This window comes from Acomys minous (assembly GCF_964271855.1).
Source record: "Acomys minous genome assembly, chromosome: 15".
Classification (NCBI taxonomy): domain Eukaryota; kingdom Metazoa; phylum Chordata; class Mammalia; order Rodentia; family Muridae; genus Acomys; species Acomys minous.
In genome coordinates, this window is record NC_140497.1 from 23913045 (window position 1) to 23932496 (window position 19452).

The following is a 19452-nucleotide window of genomic DNA, read 5'->3' on the forward strand; positions in this document are numbered from 1 at the left end:
GTGAATGCCTGAAACCTCATAATCTGCCTCTTGAAATTAATGTTTTTCTATAAAGCACCTAGTTGTAAAATATCACATTGAAGCTGGGCAGTGGTGGACATAGCCTTTAGCACTCAGGAGGCAGAGGTAGACAGATCTTTGTGAGCTTGAGGCCAGCCTGCTCTACAGAGGGAGTTTCAGGACAGCTACACAGACAACCCTTGTCTTGAAAAAAAATCACAGAAAATACAGGTTTAAAGGAATAATGATCAAGGAGTAACACCCAGCTCTGAAAATAATGGTGCTGTTAAGATTTCTGTTTGGAAACTGGGAGAAGTGTAGGACCAGTCTCAGATACATATTGGCCAACCAGGATACAGAGACTGACTCTAAAAAATAAATAAATAAATGGAAATAGGACCTAAGAAACTTAAATGCCAAATAAAAATAATTGTTCTTCACTGGTTGTGGTGGCACACACCTTTAATCCCAGCTGTCATAGAGGCAGAGGCAGGCGGATAGCTGTGAGTTCAGGCCAGCCTGATCTACAAAGTGAATCCAAGACAGCCAGGGCTACACAGAGAAACCCTGTCTCAAAAGAGAGGGGGATGGGATAATTTAGGTCATGGTTTATAGAACACAGTCCATTAAAAAAAGTGTGACACCAGGAGCATGAAGCAACTAGTCACACTGTCTAGATGCAGGAAGCAAAAAACTGTTGTTATTTCAGATTGCAGGTTTTGGTGACATATTTGAAATTAACCAAAATCAAAACAAATTGTTAAGCTAGTTACTCTGCTGAAACTAGTTACACCAAAGCGCCCACCACAGGTAAAATATGCTTCAAATTAAAAATAAATTATCGTTAGTATCTTAGAAAAACACAAGCAAAATTTTAAGCAGGTTTCAACCCCTTCTTAAGCCTAAAAATTAATAGGTATAAGGAAGCTTATTTGAGGTATCTGTCTCAATGGAATGGAAATACTGTTGAATAGGTCCATCCTTTTCCCCCTACTGATGGGGAACCCAGCACCTTAGGCATCCTTGGCAAGTGCTCTTTCCCTGAGCTACATGCCAACCCAGTATAATTCTACTTAGAAACTTTAACCAGGAGTAATGATTTGTGCCTGATGTCTGAGCTCTTGGGAGGAAGAGGCAGAAGAGTCAGTTCTGGGACAGACTTGCCTATAAAGTGAGGCTGAAGCCTGTGTTGGCCACATGAGATACTCTTAGAGAGAGGAGGAGGGAGGGAGGGAGGGAGGGAGGGAGGGAGGGAGGGAGGGAGGGAGGGGATCTGATCATAACAGCACAGTTACATTGGAGTGACTACTGACTCATTGTAAACTATGTGATTCTTAGAGCCGACCAGATTCTTAGAGCCCGGGTGGGAAGGTTGCAGACCATCGCATGTACATACAAGGCCAAATTAGAGTCCTTTAGTTGGCAACCAATAACAGGCTTTCCACCAAAGACCTCTTAGCACCAGAGCTCAGGAGAACAGCATTTATACAGCAAAACCCACAGTGGTGGTATTGTCGTGTTAGGCAGGAGAACATTCTGCCATTTGTTTTGGCAGAGCACATCGAGTTGTTCTGGTTATACCTCTGGGCACGACCAGAGTCATGGGTAATCCCAGATGGATTGCCAAGGCAGGAATGACTCTTCAAGGAGGATGGAGGTTGGAAAGTGCCTGAGCAGACACAAGGTCAGAGTAAGCTGAGAACGGGAAGGTACCACCTCAGTCACTTCAGAATAACCTTTCGGTTCTTTCTTGGAGCTCCCACATACACACAAACATGTGTCATGTTGTACTTGACAGCCTGCTGCTACAGCAGTGATTCTTTCCGCATTCTTCTCTGACATGATAAAGCATGCCTGAGATGCTGGTATAATCCAGGTACCTTTTTCTTCCCTCCCGGCCCTGTCACATGAGTTCAGACAGGGCAGAATTGTTATTAGCCTGAGAGAGCCTAGAGGGGAGAAGAGGGAGAAGATGCAGCCGAGCTTTTCCCTTCTGGTTGGTGTCGGTGGTGGTGCTGTAGGTAAGCACCAACAGAGTAGCCGTGGCAGACTCATGATTTAAACAGTTTCTGAAATGGGAAGTTTTGATTGTAGTTTCCACAAAGTTGTCCACAGTTTGAGCATTCTTATGTTACTAATAGTTAAACTATTTGTGACAGTAAGAAAAGGTCACTCTAGGATCAAGCCCAGCTGGGACTCAGAAATCTTAGTTATTGCTTTGCTGATCCAATGAAAAATAATTAAACATTAAGATAAAATAGAAATCCCCCTTTTTTTTAAAGTAGGAGACAATTGCGGTATTACGAGCTCATCTCTTAGTTTCAGTGGTGTAACCAGTGCACAGAAGTCACCTGTCGCAGCACGTGCCCACTTAAAAGACACAAAAGTTCCTTTACCATCTTTATTGCTTACCATGCTGTGTTCCACTGTGAAAATGAAGCTGAATTAAACTACTTGACACTTGTGTGCCAAGCGTAGTGTGTTCTTTATTATGTTTTCCTTCTCACCAGTACCCCAGGATACAGATGGGGAAACTACCACGCAGAGAAGAGAGCCGCAAATAACTTCCCCTGCATCTGTGCCGCAGCATAAATGGCGATGTGCAGTGTGACCTCAGCCTCTGAGTCTTTACCTTTGTCTCGATTTCTAACACACTACTACTTGTGTTAGTCTACATCACTAACATGCGGCAAATCTTTGCTTTTGTTTTGTTCTCTTTCAGCTCCATGGCAACAGGATCCATTTCCACCAAGACATTAAAGATCTCTTCATACCAAAATAGATGCAACTGAAGTTTCCTCAGAGATGATCTGCCTTACATATTTTTTACACCTGCATATTTCTACTTTAGTGTTCAGTAGGTTTAAATGTATATGAGTGTAGATGTGAGATAACGTCTATAAATAGTATATCACAAAATAATGAGAAATCACTTTTCAACATTTGAAATAAGCAAAATTACTTCCATACAGTTAATAAAGAGGCTTATTTCAATGTTCAATATTATCAGCATTGGGCAGCAATGGCAAAAAAAAAATTTAAACTAGGTTTTGTTTCTGGTTTTCAACACACTGTTTATGGTGTCTTACCATTTTATTGAGTTAGTAATTTGATAATTCTTGTTGCTTTATTCATATATTTGTAATCCTACACTATGGTGAGTGCCTTTAATTTTATTATCTGTATTATTTTTACTCAAAATGTTTATAAACACAAAAATAGTTGTATGTTTTCACTGTTTGCTTAAGGTGGCACTGGAACTCAGAGACAGTTTCCACAGGACACGCTCTCCTCGGGATTATTTCTTGGATCTTTGAGGAGTGGTTCTTATGCTTTAGCACACTGGTGTCTACACTAGCCTGTACTGAAGTGACTTGAGTTGTTAGTGTTCTACTTGTTTTCGTCTCCAACACTGGGACCAAGGGGAGTTTTTCTTAGTACTGATCATCATTACGCTATTAAACAGGATACAGAGTCTAGTATCTGTTTGAGCGGTGTCTCCACACATACATTACCCTAACTGACGCGCTGCGTTGGTTTCCCATCAGGAAAAGCCCTCAACACTGATTTAACCCTCCTTGCCTTATAGTTTACCCTGCTGTTGTACCAGAGACTCTGAATCAGTACAAGTAGCAGTCCCAGTGTTCTTCACACTTTTTGTTAAGAAATGTTTTGTAAGCCAGGCATGGTGGCGCACGCCTTTAATCCTAGCACTCGGGAGGCAGGGGCAGGTGGATCACTGTGAGTTTGAGGCCAGCCTGGTCTACAAAACAAGTCTAGGACAGCCAAGACTACACAGAGAGACCCTGTGTTGAAAAACAAAAAAAAAGAAAGAAAGAAAGAAAGAAAAAGAAACCTTTTGTATTATCTTGCACAAGCCTCCAGGGAGCCTTGTTTAAATACAGACTAAATTTCAACTCAAAAAGATCTCTGAGAACCATGTGTGGTGGCTCCCGCCTTTAATCCCAGCACTCAGGAGGCAGAGGCAGGCGGATCTCTGTGAGTTCCATGCCAGCTTGGTCTACAAAGTGAGTGCAGGACAGACAAGGCTACACAGAGAAACCCTGTCTCGAAAAACAAAAAACAAAATAAAAATCTCTGAGACTCTCTCAGAACAAGCCTTTGTAGTGGCATTAAACCAGTAAGATGAGAGTCAGAGCACTTAAGTCATGTCAACCTGCAGACTTAGAAGAATGCTGTCAGGACAGAACCGTAACTGAGAGGGTGGCAGATAAACTGCAATAATGTAACGTCTTTCTAGCTGTTTTATTTTAAAATGGTCTCAAAACTGGAACTCCTGACCATATGTGAAAGCCATAATATTAGCTATTAATCAAGAACTTTTCCCCAATCTGTGTGTACCTGAGTTTGGTAAAAGTATCAACAACATTTGTGTTAGAAACACCTCGGTTAGCCAAGTGTGGAGACCCTTACTGTGATCCCAGCACTTAAGAGTTGAAGGCTTCAGGATCAGGATTCCAGACCATCCATCCTTCGCTGCCAACCTGCAAGGCTAGCCTGGGGTACATTAAACCTTGTCTCAAACAAAACCTTGTTAGGTAAGCTAAAACACAATGTGTTCCAGTTAAATACTGTTCCTTTATACAATTTGTTGGTTTGATTAATACTGTCTTTGTTAAAATTTGGTTGGTTTTAGTTTCTCAAAAGATAAGTAACACATGGCTGTGCGTGTAGCTCATCGGGTAGTGTGTTTTCCCAGCATGCATAGAGCTCTGGGTTTGTTCCTTGCAGCACATGAGCTGGGTGGCACATGGCCGTGACTGAAGCACTCAGATGGGACCAGGAGGACCAGGAGTTTAAGACCATCCTCACCTACCTAACAAATGTGAAGCCAGCCTGAGATAATAAAACCACGTCTGAATATTGAATTACATTTGAAAATCTGAAGTTTTGTTTTGTTTTGCTTTGATTCAAGTGTTTGTGTTTATTCTAAAGGGGAAAGTTAGAACAAACTAAAATTGCTTTAAAAATCATAAGCAAAAAAAAAATGACTTGTTTATAAATACTATTTTGGAACATGAAGAACTATCTGAATAAACTAATTTCTCCTAACTTAAGTTTTGTTCCTTAGTGATTCTTGAAAAATATGATTGGCAGGCTGGAGAGTTGGCTCAGTGGTTAAGAGCACCGTCTGCTCTTCCAAAGGTCCTGGGTTCAATTCCCAGCACCCACATGGCAGCTCACAACTGTCTGTAACTCCAAGATCTAACACCCTCACACCAATGCACATAAATTTAAAAATTAAATAAAAATATTTTTTAATTTAAAAAAAAGAAAAAATATGATTGCCTTCTGGCTTACACACAACTCAATACATGGGGGGCAGGGACCAAAAGGGGACTTTAGGGTAATAGAATGCCAAATGCAACTTCTGCTGCCTCTGCCTGCCCTTTCATGCGTTCTTTGCCATACCCCTCAGCATCTAAAGTGTTGCTCTACTGCCTGGAGTTTCATAGCCAAAGACCCTGCTCTTGTGCAACACATGTTCCACCCAAGAAAGACAGTTTAAGATTTTCACATCAGGGAGAAGAGATATGTTGGGGGAAACCAACAACTAAGAACAAAGTAATGGAAAAGAAAATGACTAGATGATCCATCAGCTGAGATGTTCAGGGAAGACCTCTTTGGGGAAGGAATTATCTATAAATTTAGCCAAATGTAAAACTGACTTCATTTTCCCAATGAGCAGATTCCTCTAAAATAGTATTGATAAAATGACACAGATAAATATGAGATAGCTAAATATTAGTCCTATGTTAAAAGTATTTTACCTCATTCTATAGGATACTTTTATTTAGTGTTCTGTCAAGTGTCTCTGATATCATGTCTTGGGGTCATTAGAGCCTTTCTGAGCCCATATGTATATATTATATAATCCTTGTTTTAAAGTGCCTGGGTACATGCTCTTTTTAATTGTGTACACATCCAAAAGTGCTGTTACATGAGGCCATTTCATACTCATGTCTTCTCCAAGATATCACCTAGCATCATATGACTTAAGATGAAAATAAACCGGGCGTGGTGGCCATGCCTGTAATCCCAGCACTGGGGTGACAGAGGCAGGACAGCCAAGGCTACACAGAGAAACCCTGTCTTGAAAAAGAGCAAAAAAAAAAAAAACCTTTTAAAATAAGACTTAAGTGTTCATATTATTTTCAATAAAATAATTTAGGAAGAAATAACTTGACCATTATTCAGGTGTATGAAATAGAAAATATTTTTATAATCCATTTTCAGTTTTAATTTTCACTTACTGAATAATGTAAACAGCTTCACATACTGCACTCCAGGCTGCCTAGTGACTTATGACATCATCACTGGCTGCCCACCACCGGGTGTGTGTGCCTCTGCCCAGGATATGAAAAGACAACCCCACTTCATGACTCTGACTCTGACTCTGTCTCTGTCTTTCTCCCTCCTTCCCCCCCCCACCCCCACCCCAACTCACTCTGTCCTCTCACTCTCTCTTGTTTCTTGGTCTCTCTGTCTCTTCTCTCACCTTGGGGCACCCCTCCCTCTTTCCTGCTCTCCCACGCTTTTGTAATAAACTCTATCATATAGATTGCTTGGCATCTTATTTTAATCCTAACATCATCAGTGTTCTAGACACGATCTTGTGTGCATGGTACATAACCACTGTGTTTAAAACTTGCAGTCCAAGCCTAGGTGCGTCCCTCAGTACTGGCTGTCTCCCTCTGTCTCTTCCTGAATGTAGAGCCCACTTGCTTTAGCTACAGTGGTTGGACAGCAGGCCTCTGGGATCCTCTTTGTCTCCCAACTCTGGGATTGTAGGTAGGTTTATTTGTTACATATACAGTGCTTTGCCTACACATACATCTGCAGGCCAGAAGAGGGCATCAGATCACGTTATAGATGGTTGTGAACCACCATGTGGTTGCTGGGAATTGAACTGAGGACCTCTGGAAATCAGTGCTCTTAACCTCTGAGCCATCTCTCCAGACCCCCAGGTTTTTTTTATATATGCTAGATGACTTTATCAAACTTTACTCTAAAAACTTTCCTACATAATTAATCTGAAAAATTGCAAACATGGCCATGAACAGTGTACCTAAGAAACACTGAAATCAGCTCTTTAGGATTGTGTGTGTGTGTGTGTGTGTGTGTGTGTGTGTGTGTGTGTGTAGACAGGGTTTCTCTGTGCAGCTCTGGCTGGCCGGGACTAGCTCTGTAGACCAAGCTGGCCTCAAATTCAGAGATCTGCCTCCCTCTGCTAAGACTAAAGGCATGTGCCACCACGCCTGGTTAAATTTTATATTTTAATAATAGATGTAATTTTAAAAATATTCCCTGCTAGTAATTCAGGAAGAAGGGAGATTGTTGATGGTGATACAGTAATTTAAAGTTTTCTTTAGATGACAGCCATAGATAAAATTTCCATCCTTCAAATCATCTGTCCTCCTCTCTGTCAGAAGGAGTCTCCTGCTGTGAGATGGGGAGAGCCACCGAATCTTCAGCAATTAAAAGCATTCTAATGATGTATATAATGCTGGAAAGTAAAAAAGACCTCTCGGGCTGGAGAGATGGCTCAGCGCTTAAGAGCTCTGACTGCTCTTCCAGAGGTCCTGAGTTCAATTCCTAGCAACCGCATGGTGACTCACAACCATCCACAATGAGATCTGGTGCCCTCTTCTGGCCTGCAGTACGTGCAGGCAGAGCACTATCTATACACATAATAAATAAATAAATATTTTTTAAAAATTAAAAAAGAAAAAGACCTCTCGTGAAAAGACTACAGTTGCTGAACACATTCTCAACAACACACCCTGCCAACACACAGGATGTCAACGACACTAGATACACAGGCAGATCTCACAGAACTCCTAGTTCTGCAGTAGAATTCTTGACTTCCCATGCTGAGGTTGAGGCCAGGGCCCCATGTATGCTATAAATACGATGTATAGGACTGAGCTACACATCCAGCCTTGGGGATTTTTGCAAGTGTGGCAAAGTTCACCCACATTTACTCATTTTCAAACATACAGTTATGTAGTGGTCATAAGTTACATGCTATTGTGCAACCAGTCTCCCAAATTTTTCATGTTGCAAAACTTTACAGCCATTAACTTCCATTCACCCCCCCATAACCCTCAGCAGGTGGTGTGCTAATTCTCTACGAGTGTCCACACTGGACATGTAAGTAGAATCCTACTTGGCCCTCTTTAAATTTTTTTTTTATTTTATGTGCATTGGTGTTTTGCCTGCATGCGTGTCTGTGCAAGGGTGTCAGATCCTCTGGAACTGGAGTTACAAGTGAGAGCTGCCATGTGGATGCTGAACTCATAAGCCCTGGAAGAGCAGCCAGTGCTCTTAACCCCTAAGCCGTTGCTCCAGCCCACACTGGCCTTTTCTACATGAGCGTCTTATTTCGCTGAGTAGAATGTCCTCAGGTTCACCCTTGTGGCATGTCAGTTTTTGTGTGGGGTGCACACATGTGTGGAGGCTAGATGCTAACACCAAGTGTCCTCTTTAAATGCTCACCTTATTTTCCAAATAAGGCCTTTACCTGAACCTTGAACTCAATGATTGGACCAAACTGGCTGGTCAGGAAGTCCCTCAGATCATCCTATTGCCACATTGGGGCTGGGGTGGCAAACACAGGCCAGCACACCTGAGTTTACATGGGAGCTGGGGATCCAGTCACGGGTCCTCCTGCTTATACTGCTGCAAGGGCTTTTCTGACTGAACCATCTCCCCTCACTCTCAGAACTGACCTTGTACCGCTGAGCGTTTTGCTGTATTCGTATACTTACTTGATTTACTAGCCGTCCTTTGACTGACGTTGCGTGGCTTTAGCTTGTGGCCGCTGTGCATAGTACCACCACACAGGCGGGGCGTCAGAATACAGATGCCTATTCAAGAGCAAGCTTTCAATTCTTAGGCTTATATTTTGAAAGTAGTATTACTGAGCTGAATGGTAATTTGATTTCCAATTTTTCAAGGAAATACCAAACTGTTCGATACAGGCTGCAGCATTCTATGTTCTTGGCAGTGAGTAAGGATTCCAATCTCTTCATATTCTATCCAACAATTAAGTTTTAGCTTTTAAGCAGGACGTGGTGTCACACACCTTTAATCCGAGCACTCAGGAAGCAGAGACAGGAGGATCTCTGTGAGTTCGAAGCCAGCCTGGTCTACAAAGGGAGTCCAGGACAGCCAAGGCTACGCAAAGAAACACTGTCTCAGAAAAAAATGAAAGTTTTACCTTTTATTTATTTATTTATTTATTTATTTTTAGAGCAAAGACTTTTTAATGAATATATTTTACAAGTACACCAGAGAATCATGCGATGCTGCCTGCATTGGATGCAATCCTGGGCCACAAGTCTGCACACTCCTTTGCAACTGGACCTGTGATAGCAGAACCTTTCATCTCGCCTTTATTGTTTACTATGACCCCTGCGTTATCTTCAAAATAAAGAAACACCCCATCTTTTCTTCGATATGACTTTCGTTGTCGAATTACCACTGCTGGATGGACTTTTTTCCTCAATTCTGGTTTGCCCTTCTTAACTGTGGCCATCACCATATCGCCCACACCGGCGGCAGGAAGCCTGTTCAGCCATCCTTTGATTCCCTTCACAGAGATGATATACAGATTTTTGGCTCCTGTGTTGTCGGCACAGTTGATCACGGCTCCTACCAGAAGACCCAGGGAAATCCGGAACTTGGCTCCGGAGGACCCGCCGCGTCCTCGCTTCGACATCTTGAGCGCCCGGAAAGAGTCAGAAAGGCCCTTTTATTTTTTTATTGGATAAATTCATTTTATATGTAGTTTTGTCTGCATATGTGATAATTTTAACATCCTGTTTTGAATTTGAATACTTCCTTTAGGATGTGCTGCTTTAACTGGCCCCTTTTCACAATGACCAAACAAGATGAGAGGTAAGAGACTATGGTGCAGACCCAGGCATTGGAAATGAGAGCCAAATGAGGCACAGGAAAGGCCATTTCAGGGAGAGTGGAGCTTACCAAGCATTTGACTACAAGGGTGGGGCACAACAAATAAAGGGGAGGGGGGCGCCTGGGAAATGGAGAAGTGGTGGGAAATCATAAAAGCAGGGAGAAAACTGGCAATACGGAAGGAAAAAGAGCACGTAGCTCGAACCCTACTCCAAACAGGTGAAGCCAGAGCTACCAGGAGGCAAGCCTGCAGCCTCCGGTGGCAGTGAGGAGCAATGATAGCCAAAGGGGAAGCCGTCATTCTCACAAGCCTTGAGTCCAGTGCAGGGACTCGGTGTTGATGGGGACTTGTGTGTGGCAGGATGACATTGGTGAAGAAACCCACTGCTTTGCTTCTGTAGGCAAGCACCGGCTGGAGAAAGACCTATCGATGCCGCCCCCGTCCAGCAGGAAAGACACCAACACCGGGAACTCTTCTTGCAGCAGTTTTATTCAGGATCCTTGGACTACCGGAGTGACCCCGGAAAAAGCTCCCACAGAACCTTTATAGTGTGCCTGGTCCTATCAGAGACTGCCACGTTGTCGCTCCTGGTTGGTGCGTTCGGATCACACCACCTCACGCTATGCCTTGTTCAGATCACGCCACCTCATGCTATGCCTTGTTCGAATCACGCCACCTCACGCCATGCCTTCAGGCATGCGCATAAGGGGGGCTTGCTCACTGCGCGTGCGCATAGGTTTACTCACTGCACATGAGCAAAAAGGGGTGCATTGCGCCGGGGAAGCAGCAGGGGGTGCTGCTATCTGTGACTCTCCACAAAGACCAATTTTTAAAGCTTAACTAAGAACCTAAAACACACACACACACACACACACACACACACACACACACACACACACACACACACACACACACCAGTCAGGCACTGTGGAAGCTAGCCAACTGGGAGAGCTCTCTGGTCAATTGAGATTGATTTCTCTATGCCCTGTGTCCAAAGTGAGTGGTATTTTTCTCCAATAGAGTCTCCTCCAATAGTTACGAGGGACAACCGTTCTAGTTTCATTTCATTGCAGTGATTAAAAAACAAAAAACAAAAAACACTCTGACCAAAAGCAACCCGGGGGGGAGGAAGAGATTTATCTGCCTTCTGCTCCCATGGTGCAGGAACCCGAGCAAGAACTTGCAGCGGACACCATGAAGTGACACTGCTTGCTGGCTGACTCACAAACCCGTGCTCCGTTAGCTTTCTCATTACAGCCTAGGGCCACCTGCTGTGGAGAGTGGGGGGGGGGGCCAAGCCATCCCACAGCAATTCATCAAGACCATCCTCCACACCTGGGGAGGTTCATTTCCTCATCCCCCTATTCTATCCCGTTGTTGTCCATGTCTGTTCCTGTGCCTGTACCTTGCTGTCATTGTTAGTATGGCTCTGTAAGAACTGAACTCAAGTGCTATGGTACTTTGAGCAGTGTTCTTCCTGGGATCTTTTGTGTTTCCCTATGAATTTTTGTACTTTTCCTCTGCTCTATAAAGAATTTCATAATTTGGATGGGTGTGATATTGGATCTGCGGATACTTTGGTAATACAGCCATTTCACAGTATCAATTCTTTCGATCCAAGCCCACAGAAAAATCTTTCCATTGTCTGATGTCCTCTCTTTGTTCAGTGTGCTCAAGTTTACATTGTAGAGGTTTCCTGTCCTTGACTAGGTTTCTCCTTTCTTTATTCCTTTCCAAGCTCTTATGAATACTGGGTTTTTTTTCCTCTCAGAAAGAGTTTATTGTTCTATATGGAGAACTGCTGATTTATTTTTTTCTGTATATTGACTCTGTACCCTAAAACTTTGCTGAAAATGTTCACTAGATTGAAGAGTTTTCTAGTAGAGTCTGAAGATTTTTTCTCCTTTTTTGTTTTGGTTTTGGTTTGTTTTTCAAGACAGGGTTTCTTTTGTGTAATAGCCCTGGTTGCCTGGACTCACTTTGTAGACCAGGCTGGTGTCGAACTCATGAAGATCTCATGCCTGTCTTTGCCTCCCAAGCACCGGGATTAAAGGCATGCGCCACCGAACCCAGCTTGAGAGTCTTTTAAGTGTAAAATCTTGCCATCTGCAAACACAGATAATTGGACTTCTTCCTTTCCTTTGTTTTTGTACTTTATATCTTTTCCTCTCTCACTACTCTGCAAAGACTTTGAGCACACACTGACTAAGAGTTGAAAGAATGTTTTCTCTTGTCATGTTTTAGATTTTGGAGGAAATGCTCTCATTTTCCCTCTTTTATTATAATGTTATCTACAGGTTTGCTGTGTATAGTTTTTTTATTGTTCTAAGGCATAGCCTAGCTATTCCTAATTTCTACAGATCTTTTTCATAAAAGATCTTGTTAGTTAGGGTCTCTATGGCTATGTTAAAACACCATGACCAAAATCAACTTGGGAAGTAAAGGGCTTATTTCATTTTACAAATTGTAGTCCATTATCCAGGAAAATCAGGGGAGGCACCTGGGGTCAGGAGCTGATGCAGAGGCTATGGAGGAGTTCTGCTTACTAGCTTGCTCCCTATGACCTGCTCAGCTTACTTTCTTATGACTCCCACCATCCCCGAGTGTCGCACACCCACACATAGTAAACTAGCCACACACACACACACACACACACACACACACACACACACACATCATCATCATCATCATCATCATCATCATCATCATCATCCAACAAGAAAATGCACTACAGGCCAGTCTGATGGAGGCATTTTTTCAACTGAAGTTTTCTCTTCTCAGATGACTCTGGCTTGTGTCAACTTGACATAAAACTAGCCATCAGAGACATGTTGAACTTTATCAAATGCCTTTTCTGCAGCTATAGAAATGATCAGATATGCCAGGCATGGTGGCACATGCCTTTAATCGCAGCACTCAGGAGGCAGAGGCAGGCAGATTGCTATGAGTTCAAAGCCAGCCTGGTCCACAAAGCAAGTCCAGAACAGCCAAAGCTACGCAGAGAAACCCTGTCTCAAAAAACCAAAAAGAAGAAGAAGTTGAAGGAGGAGGAAGAAGAGGAGGAGGAGAAAAAAAACCGATCAGATGATTTCTGTACTTAAACTCACTTACATAGTATTTTACATTTGTTCCTTTGAGTGTAATGAACCAACCCTGTGGCCCTGGATGAAACCCACCTGGATGTAATTTATGGCCTTTCTTTTTAATGTACTCTTGAAGTTGATTTGCAAGTGTTTTCTTGAGAATTTTTTATTTTTTATTTTTTTGAGAATTTTTAAATTCAAGTTTGTTTTCATACAAAATATTCTGATCTTGTTTCTTCCCTCCTCTCACCCCCCAACTCCTCCTAAATCCTCTATGTTCATGGGGAAATCGGTGAGTGGTCACTTCATAGAACCACGTCGGCAGTGTCCCTTCCCTGTCTGTTTTGTAGAAGAGTTTGAGAAGTATTAGTATTAAAAGTTTGGTAGAGGCATGTCATGCGAACATGCCAAGTGGGGGTGTTAGAGGGCCCAGACCCACTGCACCCACAGCACACTTGCACTTGTGTGCACCCCAGCTGGAAAGGGTAGAGGACTTGCCGCTCCCTGCTCCCACTGCTTGTAATTCCCACAGCCAGGGGCACAGCTCTTGTAACCCTACCCGCTGTACCTGGTGACGTCAGAAGACTCAGGACCCTCACCTTTGGTGTACACTTCCACTGCCCATAACATCCCCAAGCTGGGAAAGCCACGGGAACAAAGTCTCTTGCCCCTAACTCAAACTCCTTCTGCCTATTCAACAAATGGTGCCGGCAGAACTGGGTATCTGCCCGCAGAAAAATGAAATTAGATTCGTATCATTCACTTTGACCAAAAATTAATTCAAAATGAACCAAAGACCATAATTTAAAGCAGGAAACATTGAGACTTCTAGAAGAAAACATAGGAATGTTCTTCAAGACACTAGGGTAAGCCAGAACTTTTGGGACAGGAAACCGGCACCCTGGGAACTAGCCCAACCCCATGAGAACAGAATGCTGCTACAAAGTGAGGGGGACTCCCAGCAGTGCACACAGCTCTCAGAATGGGGGAGACTCTTTACAGGCACACTTCAGATGAGGATGTGATACCCAAGACTTACCAAACACTGCAGAAATTACATACTGAGGAAACAAAACCCCTGGTCAACAAATGAACTAGTGACCTGAACAGTTTTCAAAGATAGAAATGCAAGCAGCCTATAACTAGTCTTAAGAGTGTTCATTATCCCTTGGGCCGGGTGTGGTAGCGCACGCCTTTAATCCCAGCACTCGGGAGGCAGAGGCAGGTGGATCGCTGTGAGTTCAAGGCCAGCCTGGTCTACAAAGTGAGTCCAGGATGGCCAAGGCTACACAGAGAAACCCTGTCTCGAAAAACCAAAAAAAAAAAAAAAAAAAAAAGAGTGTTCATTATCCCTAGCCATCAGGGAAACACAGATTAAAACATTGAAACACCACCTCACCCCAGTGATAATTTCTATCAAGAAGTCTGGCAATAGGGCTCGGGCTAAGAGCGTGCACTGTTCTGACAGGATCATAGCTCAGGTCCCAGCACTATGTCCGGCAGGTCACACTCACCTGTTGCTTCAGCTCTGGGAAATCCAGCCTTGTCTGGCCTCTGTGAGCATCTTCACTTACATACACTACCCACACAGAGATACATAGATCCTGTAATTAAAGTATTCTTTAAAGAGATCTGACAGGTGTTGGAGGAGACGTGAAGAAAGAGATGCCCTTATTCACTGCCTGAGTGAGGCAGCAAATGATTACAACCACGAGGAAGCCAGTTGAGAGGCTCCTCAAAAAAAAAAATTAAAACAACTACCATATGAGCACTAAGCCAACCCTGGGCATGTACAGGAAGAATGCCATACTCTGCCTTAGAGATATCTGCCCACCCATGGTTATTGCTGCTCTATTCACTCTCGTAAGGAAATGGAACCAACCTAACTGTCCAAAAGACAATGGATAATAGAAATCTGGTACACAGACAAGGTGGAATTCTTCTCAGCTCTAAGGAAAAATTAAATGATAAATTTTCAGGAAAATGGATGGAATTAGAATTGACGTTATACAGCCAGGTGTGGTGGTGCAGCCTTTAATCCCAGCACTCGGGAGGCAGAGGCAGGCAGATCTCTGAGTTCGAGTCCAGCCTGGTCTACAAAGCGAGTCCAGGACAGCCAGGGCTGTTACACAGAGAAACCCTTTCTCAAAAACCAAAACAAACAAACAAAAAAGAATTGAGGTCATATAATCTCAAAGGGGAAAATGCGTAGTCTCACTCATGTGGCTCCTAATCTATAACATGTATGTATGTATGTATGTATGTATGTATGTATGTACGTATGTGTACAAATGTGCATGTGGCTACAACATAACATGTAGAAAGAACAAGAGGGCTATAACATTAAGGCATGAGGAAAGACTGAACGCAGGCACAGCACAGGAGTTATGAGGATAAAGCTAATGGTTTCTCTAGTTTTACATTTGTCATGGGTTTTCCAGTTTTGTTTTGCTTTGGTTTGGGTGGGTTAAGTGCATCAAAACAGAATTGATAGTAAAAGCATAAAATCGAATGTGCAGCCCCGCAGCTCCAGAATATGGCTCTTTAACTCTATGGAGCTTCCCTGAGTAGTATAAGCTCTAGGTCTGGCTAATCTCCCGGCGGAGCTTCCACTTACAAGCTCTTCACAAGAAAGTTGGAATAAGATAAAATACAATGTGTGAGACACTAGGAACATATCAGTCTATCAATCTAGGCAAGGGAAAAGACACTGATTGATGTCATTCATATTTGTCCATTTTGGTTGGGTTTTTTTTTTCCAAGACAGCATTTCTCTGTGTAGCCTTGGCTGTCCTGAGCTTACTTTGCAGACCAGGCTGGCCTCGAACTCACAGAGATCCACTTGCCTCTGCCTCCCTGAGTGCTGGGATTACAGTCATGGGCCACTTTATCCGGCTTCTTCATTTGCCCGTTTTTAATGGAAGTGGTTTATTTAGTTAGGTTATTTCAGTTCATTATATATTCTAGTTATCATTCCTTTGTCAGATGTATGAATGGGGGCGTGGCCTGTGGGTGGTTTGGGGAGTCAAATACAGTGCTCCTGCTAATAGGCTAGCACCATAGCACATCCCATGCTTGTATTCCTGCGGGTGTCTCTTTCCCCATCTGTGAGATGGAAGGCACCTGTGACTGCAGAGAGCTGCTTCGACTGGAAGCCCTTCCCGTATGGTGTCCTCTAGTCCACAGAGCACGTGGTACGGCCATACTCACCCACAAGTGGGAGCAGGGCCTGCTATGCTAATGACTTATAAGGGGGTCACAAACCCCGACACACAGGGCCATCGGAGCTTTCCCTAGAACCCGCTAACAATCGGTTCTTGGGAATGAATGCCTGAATGCCTTTCCTTTTCCAGACAGGGTTTCTCTGTGTAGCCTTGGCTGTCCTGGACTCACTTTGTAGACCAGGCAGACCTCGAATTCACAGTGATCCTCCTGCCTCTGCCTCCTGAATGCCTTTCCTTTCTTACCAGGCTGTATCTTCTTCCTAACCTCCATGCCTGTTTCTCCTCAGGCTACATTTTCTGATCTAAAGGAACTCAGGAAATAATTCTCCTTTCACTCTGAGCTTTTACAGCTTAGGCAAAATCATCCTCCTTTAAATCTGTGTGGGGCAACCTCCTCGGAGACTGCAATCATTGTTACAGTTTTACATATAGACCTTTTCTGCACACACACACCTTCTTTCCCCTTCTCCAGGCAGCTTCAACGGGGAGAAACATTAGAGTTCATATGACATCGTTTTGATGCATTCTGAGTTCATTCTATTAAAGGAAAAAGGAAATTAACACATTGCTGTACTACTGAACAGACATGTTTCACATTCCATTCTTGAGCCAGATGTCCTAGCAGGTAGGTATCTGTAATCCCAGAACTTGGGAGGTAGAGACAGGAGGATAAGAAGTTCAAGGTCATCCTCAACTACAGAGTATTAGCCAAGCCTGGAATACACACACACACACACACACACACACACACACACACACACACACACACACACACTTTTTATATAAATCAATTAATTAATTTTAAGAAAATCAAGGACTGTAGAGATGTTTCAGGGAAAAAGGTATTTGCCTACAAGCCTACCAACTCAAGTATGACCCCAGAGCTCACCTAAAACTGGACAGAACCCACTCCACAAAATCGTCCTCTGATTTCCAAATGCGTGCCATGGCATGAGCGATGCCCTGTAATATTATATAAATAAAAATTCCATTTATTCTGCACAACTGACAAAAACTGGACTAATTCATTTCAACTGATACCAAATCGACAGTTTGGTTATTGCCCCAAACTGAGAAATTGGCCAAAACCAACCCAGGAATCCTTGCCTTTGGTGGTGCACACCTTTAATCCCAGCACTCCGCAGGCAGTTTGAGACCAGCCTGGTCTGTAGATGGGGTGAGTTTCAGGACAGCCAGGTTTAGGCAGTGAAGGCAACTACGGAAAGCAGAAAGCTGGTGAAGATACATCTCGACAAAGGGGCCATGTTCCAGCCCCACACGCTGCAGAACTTGGCAGCTTCAACTGCATGGTTCTGGCTTTAGAGTCAAGAATACAAGGAAGCGGGTATGGAATCTCCCTCCATGGCTAAGGAAAGCTATTGAGGCCTGGCGTGTGTCAGGGGCGTCCCTGCATGGAGGCCTAGAGGGGCCATTGTGGGAAGCTGTGAAGGTGAGGTCTTAATTGCCTTGGAGACCAAAAAATGTTGGAGATGCCCGAGCAGTGGGATCCCTGCTGAGGAAAGCTGCTACCAGGGAGTGGAACCAGGCCAAGAGAAAGAAATGTAGTGTAGTCAACAAAGCTGAAAAGAGTTGGCGATCTGAAGAGCGCTTTGACATAAGACAGAGATGTTGGGCTTGGAGTTTGGGAAGAGCCCTAGCTAACGTGACTCCATTTTGTCAGCAGGAACCATCTTGAGCCTATCCCTAAGTTCACCTCTGTTGCTGGAAAACCACAAACTACTCCAGGAAGGAACCACCCTAGGCTAGAACCAATCAAGTACCTAACACCCCCAGATGTTATAGATAGATTGCTTAATCATTTCACCGTCAGGCTCAACCAATCCCCTAGCACCAAACCAACCTTGCTAAATCTCAACCAATCCTGTAACTGTCAAACTGGAAACTCCCGTTCCTTGCTGTAACCGCAGTAAAAGCCCTGCCTTACGACGGTTGGGGGCTCTCACTATTGATCGATGCAGCGCTGAGGTTTGAGGGTCTGCGTTTGAGCTTGAACAAAGATTTCTTGCTTTTGCAAACAGCTTCAGACTCCCGGTAGTCTTTGGGGATCTAGCAATCTGGGCATAACAGTTTGCCCAGATGGGTTTCGGTCTTGCTTTGGTCCAGTATTTTCTCACTATGCTCCCTTTCCTCCCGTTTGAAACAATAATGTATATCCTGTGCCACCGTATGGTTGGAAGTATGTGATCTACCTTTTTATTTTGAGTTTACAGGGGATTACACTTACACATGAGTCTCAGAAGAGACTTTGAAACTTGCACTTTTAAACACGTTTGGGACAGTGATAGACTATGGAGACTTTTGAGGTTGGACTAAAAGCATTTTGCACAATGCTAGAGCTACAAGCCTATGGAGGCCAGGAAGTGGAATGTGGTGGTTTGATTAAAAATGGCTGCCATTGATAGGCCCACAGGAGTGGCACTATTAGTAGGGTGGTCTTTGTCAAAGGAAGTGCATCACGAGGAGGACGACTTTGAATTCTCAGAAGTTCAAACCAAGCATGCCTAGTGGCTCACTGGCTCATGCTGCTGCCTGCAGATCAAGATCTAGAACTAGCAGCTCCCTCTCCAGAACCGTGTCTGCCTGAGTGTCGCCATGCTTCCTGCCATGACGATAACGGATTAAACCTCTGAGCTGTAAGGCAGCCCCAACTGAACGCTTGCCTTCATAAGGGCTACCATAGCCACGGTGTCTCTTCCCAGCAATAGAAACCCTAAGACACCTTCCGACACAGGATGCTTGATTACCGCTTGAGATCAACAGTGGAAACACGTTTCAGGCAGAGGAAGTGTGTAGGTTAGCGCAGCTTTACAAGTAGCTAGCCTGTTCTATAAAGAAATCACTAGCTACATCCAAGGTATTATAATAATCACGGCATAGAACGTTGAGCTGCAATGGCCACAGATAATTTTTTAAAAGCATTTTACGTATTGGAGAGATTAGCTAGGTGTTAAACAAAAGCCCATCCATGGTGTCGTACAGCTTTAGTCCCAGCACTCAGGAGGCAGAGGCAGGCAGGTATCAGAGTTCGAGGTCAGCCTGGCCGACGTATCAAGTTAAAGAACAGCCAAGGCTACAGAGAGAAACTTTGTGTCAAAAAACAAAAACAAAGAAAAAGTTTTGCTGTTCTTGCAGGTCCCTAGAGTTTGGTTCCTAGCACTTCAGGCAACACACACCATCCCAA

The 19452-nt window shown here is 43.7% G+C and overlaps 2 protein-coding genes across 7 annotated transcripts in view; one reads left to right on the forward strand and one right to left on the reverse strand.

The window, feature by feature from the left end:
- Nucleotides 1-5078, forward strand: part of TEX15 (testis expressed 15, meiosis and synapsis associated) — a 71669-nt gene extending 66591 nt beyond the window's left edge. For all 6 annotated transcript variants that reach the window (XM_084760355.1, XM_084760359.1, XM_084760361.1 and 3 more), the window contains one exon: nucleotides 2723-5078. In XM_084760355.1, the coding sequence (XP_084616481.1) occupies nucleotides 2723-2760 (38 nt within the window). In that variant the 3' untranslated portion in view covers nucleotides 2761-5078. The remainder of the gene's footprint in view (nucleotides 1-2722) is intronic.
- Nucleotides 5079-9283: 4205 nt separating this feature from the next.
- On the reverse strand, nucleotides 9284-9768 carry LOC311584037 (large ribosomal subunit protein uL14-like). Its single transcript, XM_084758072.1, has one exon. It carries the CDS (start codon nucleotides 9743-9745, stop codon nucleotides 9323-9325), a length of 423 nt encoding a protein of 140 aa, XP_084614198.1. The 5' UTR covers nucleotides 9746-9768; the 3' UTR covers nucleotides 9284-9322.
- Between the last annotated feature and the right edge of the window lie 9684 nt (nucleotides 9769-19452).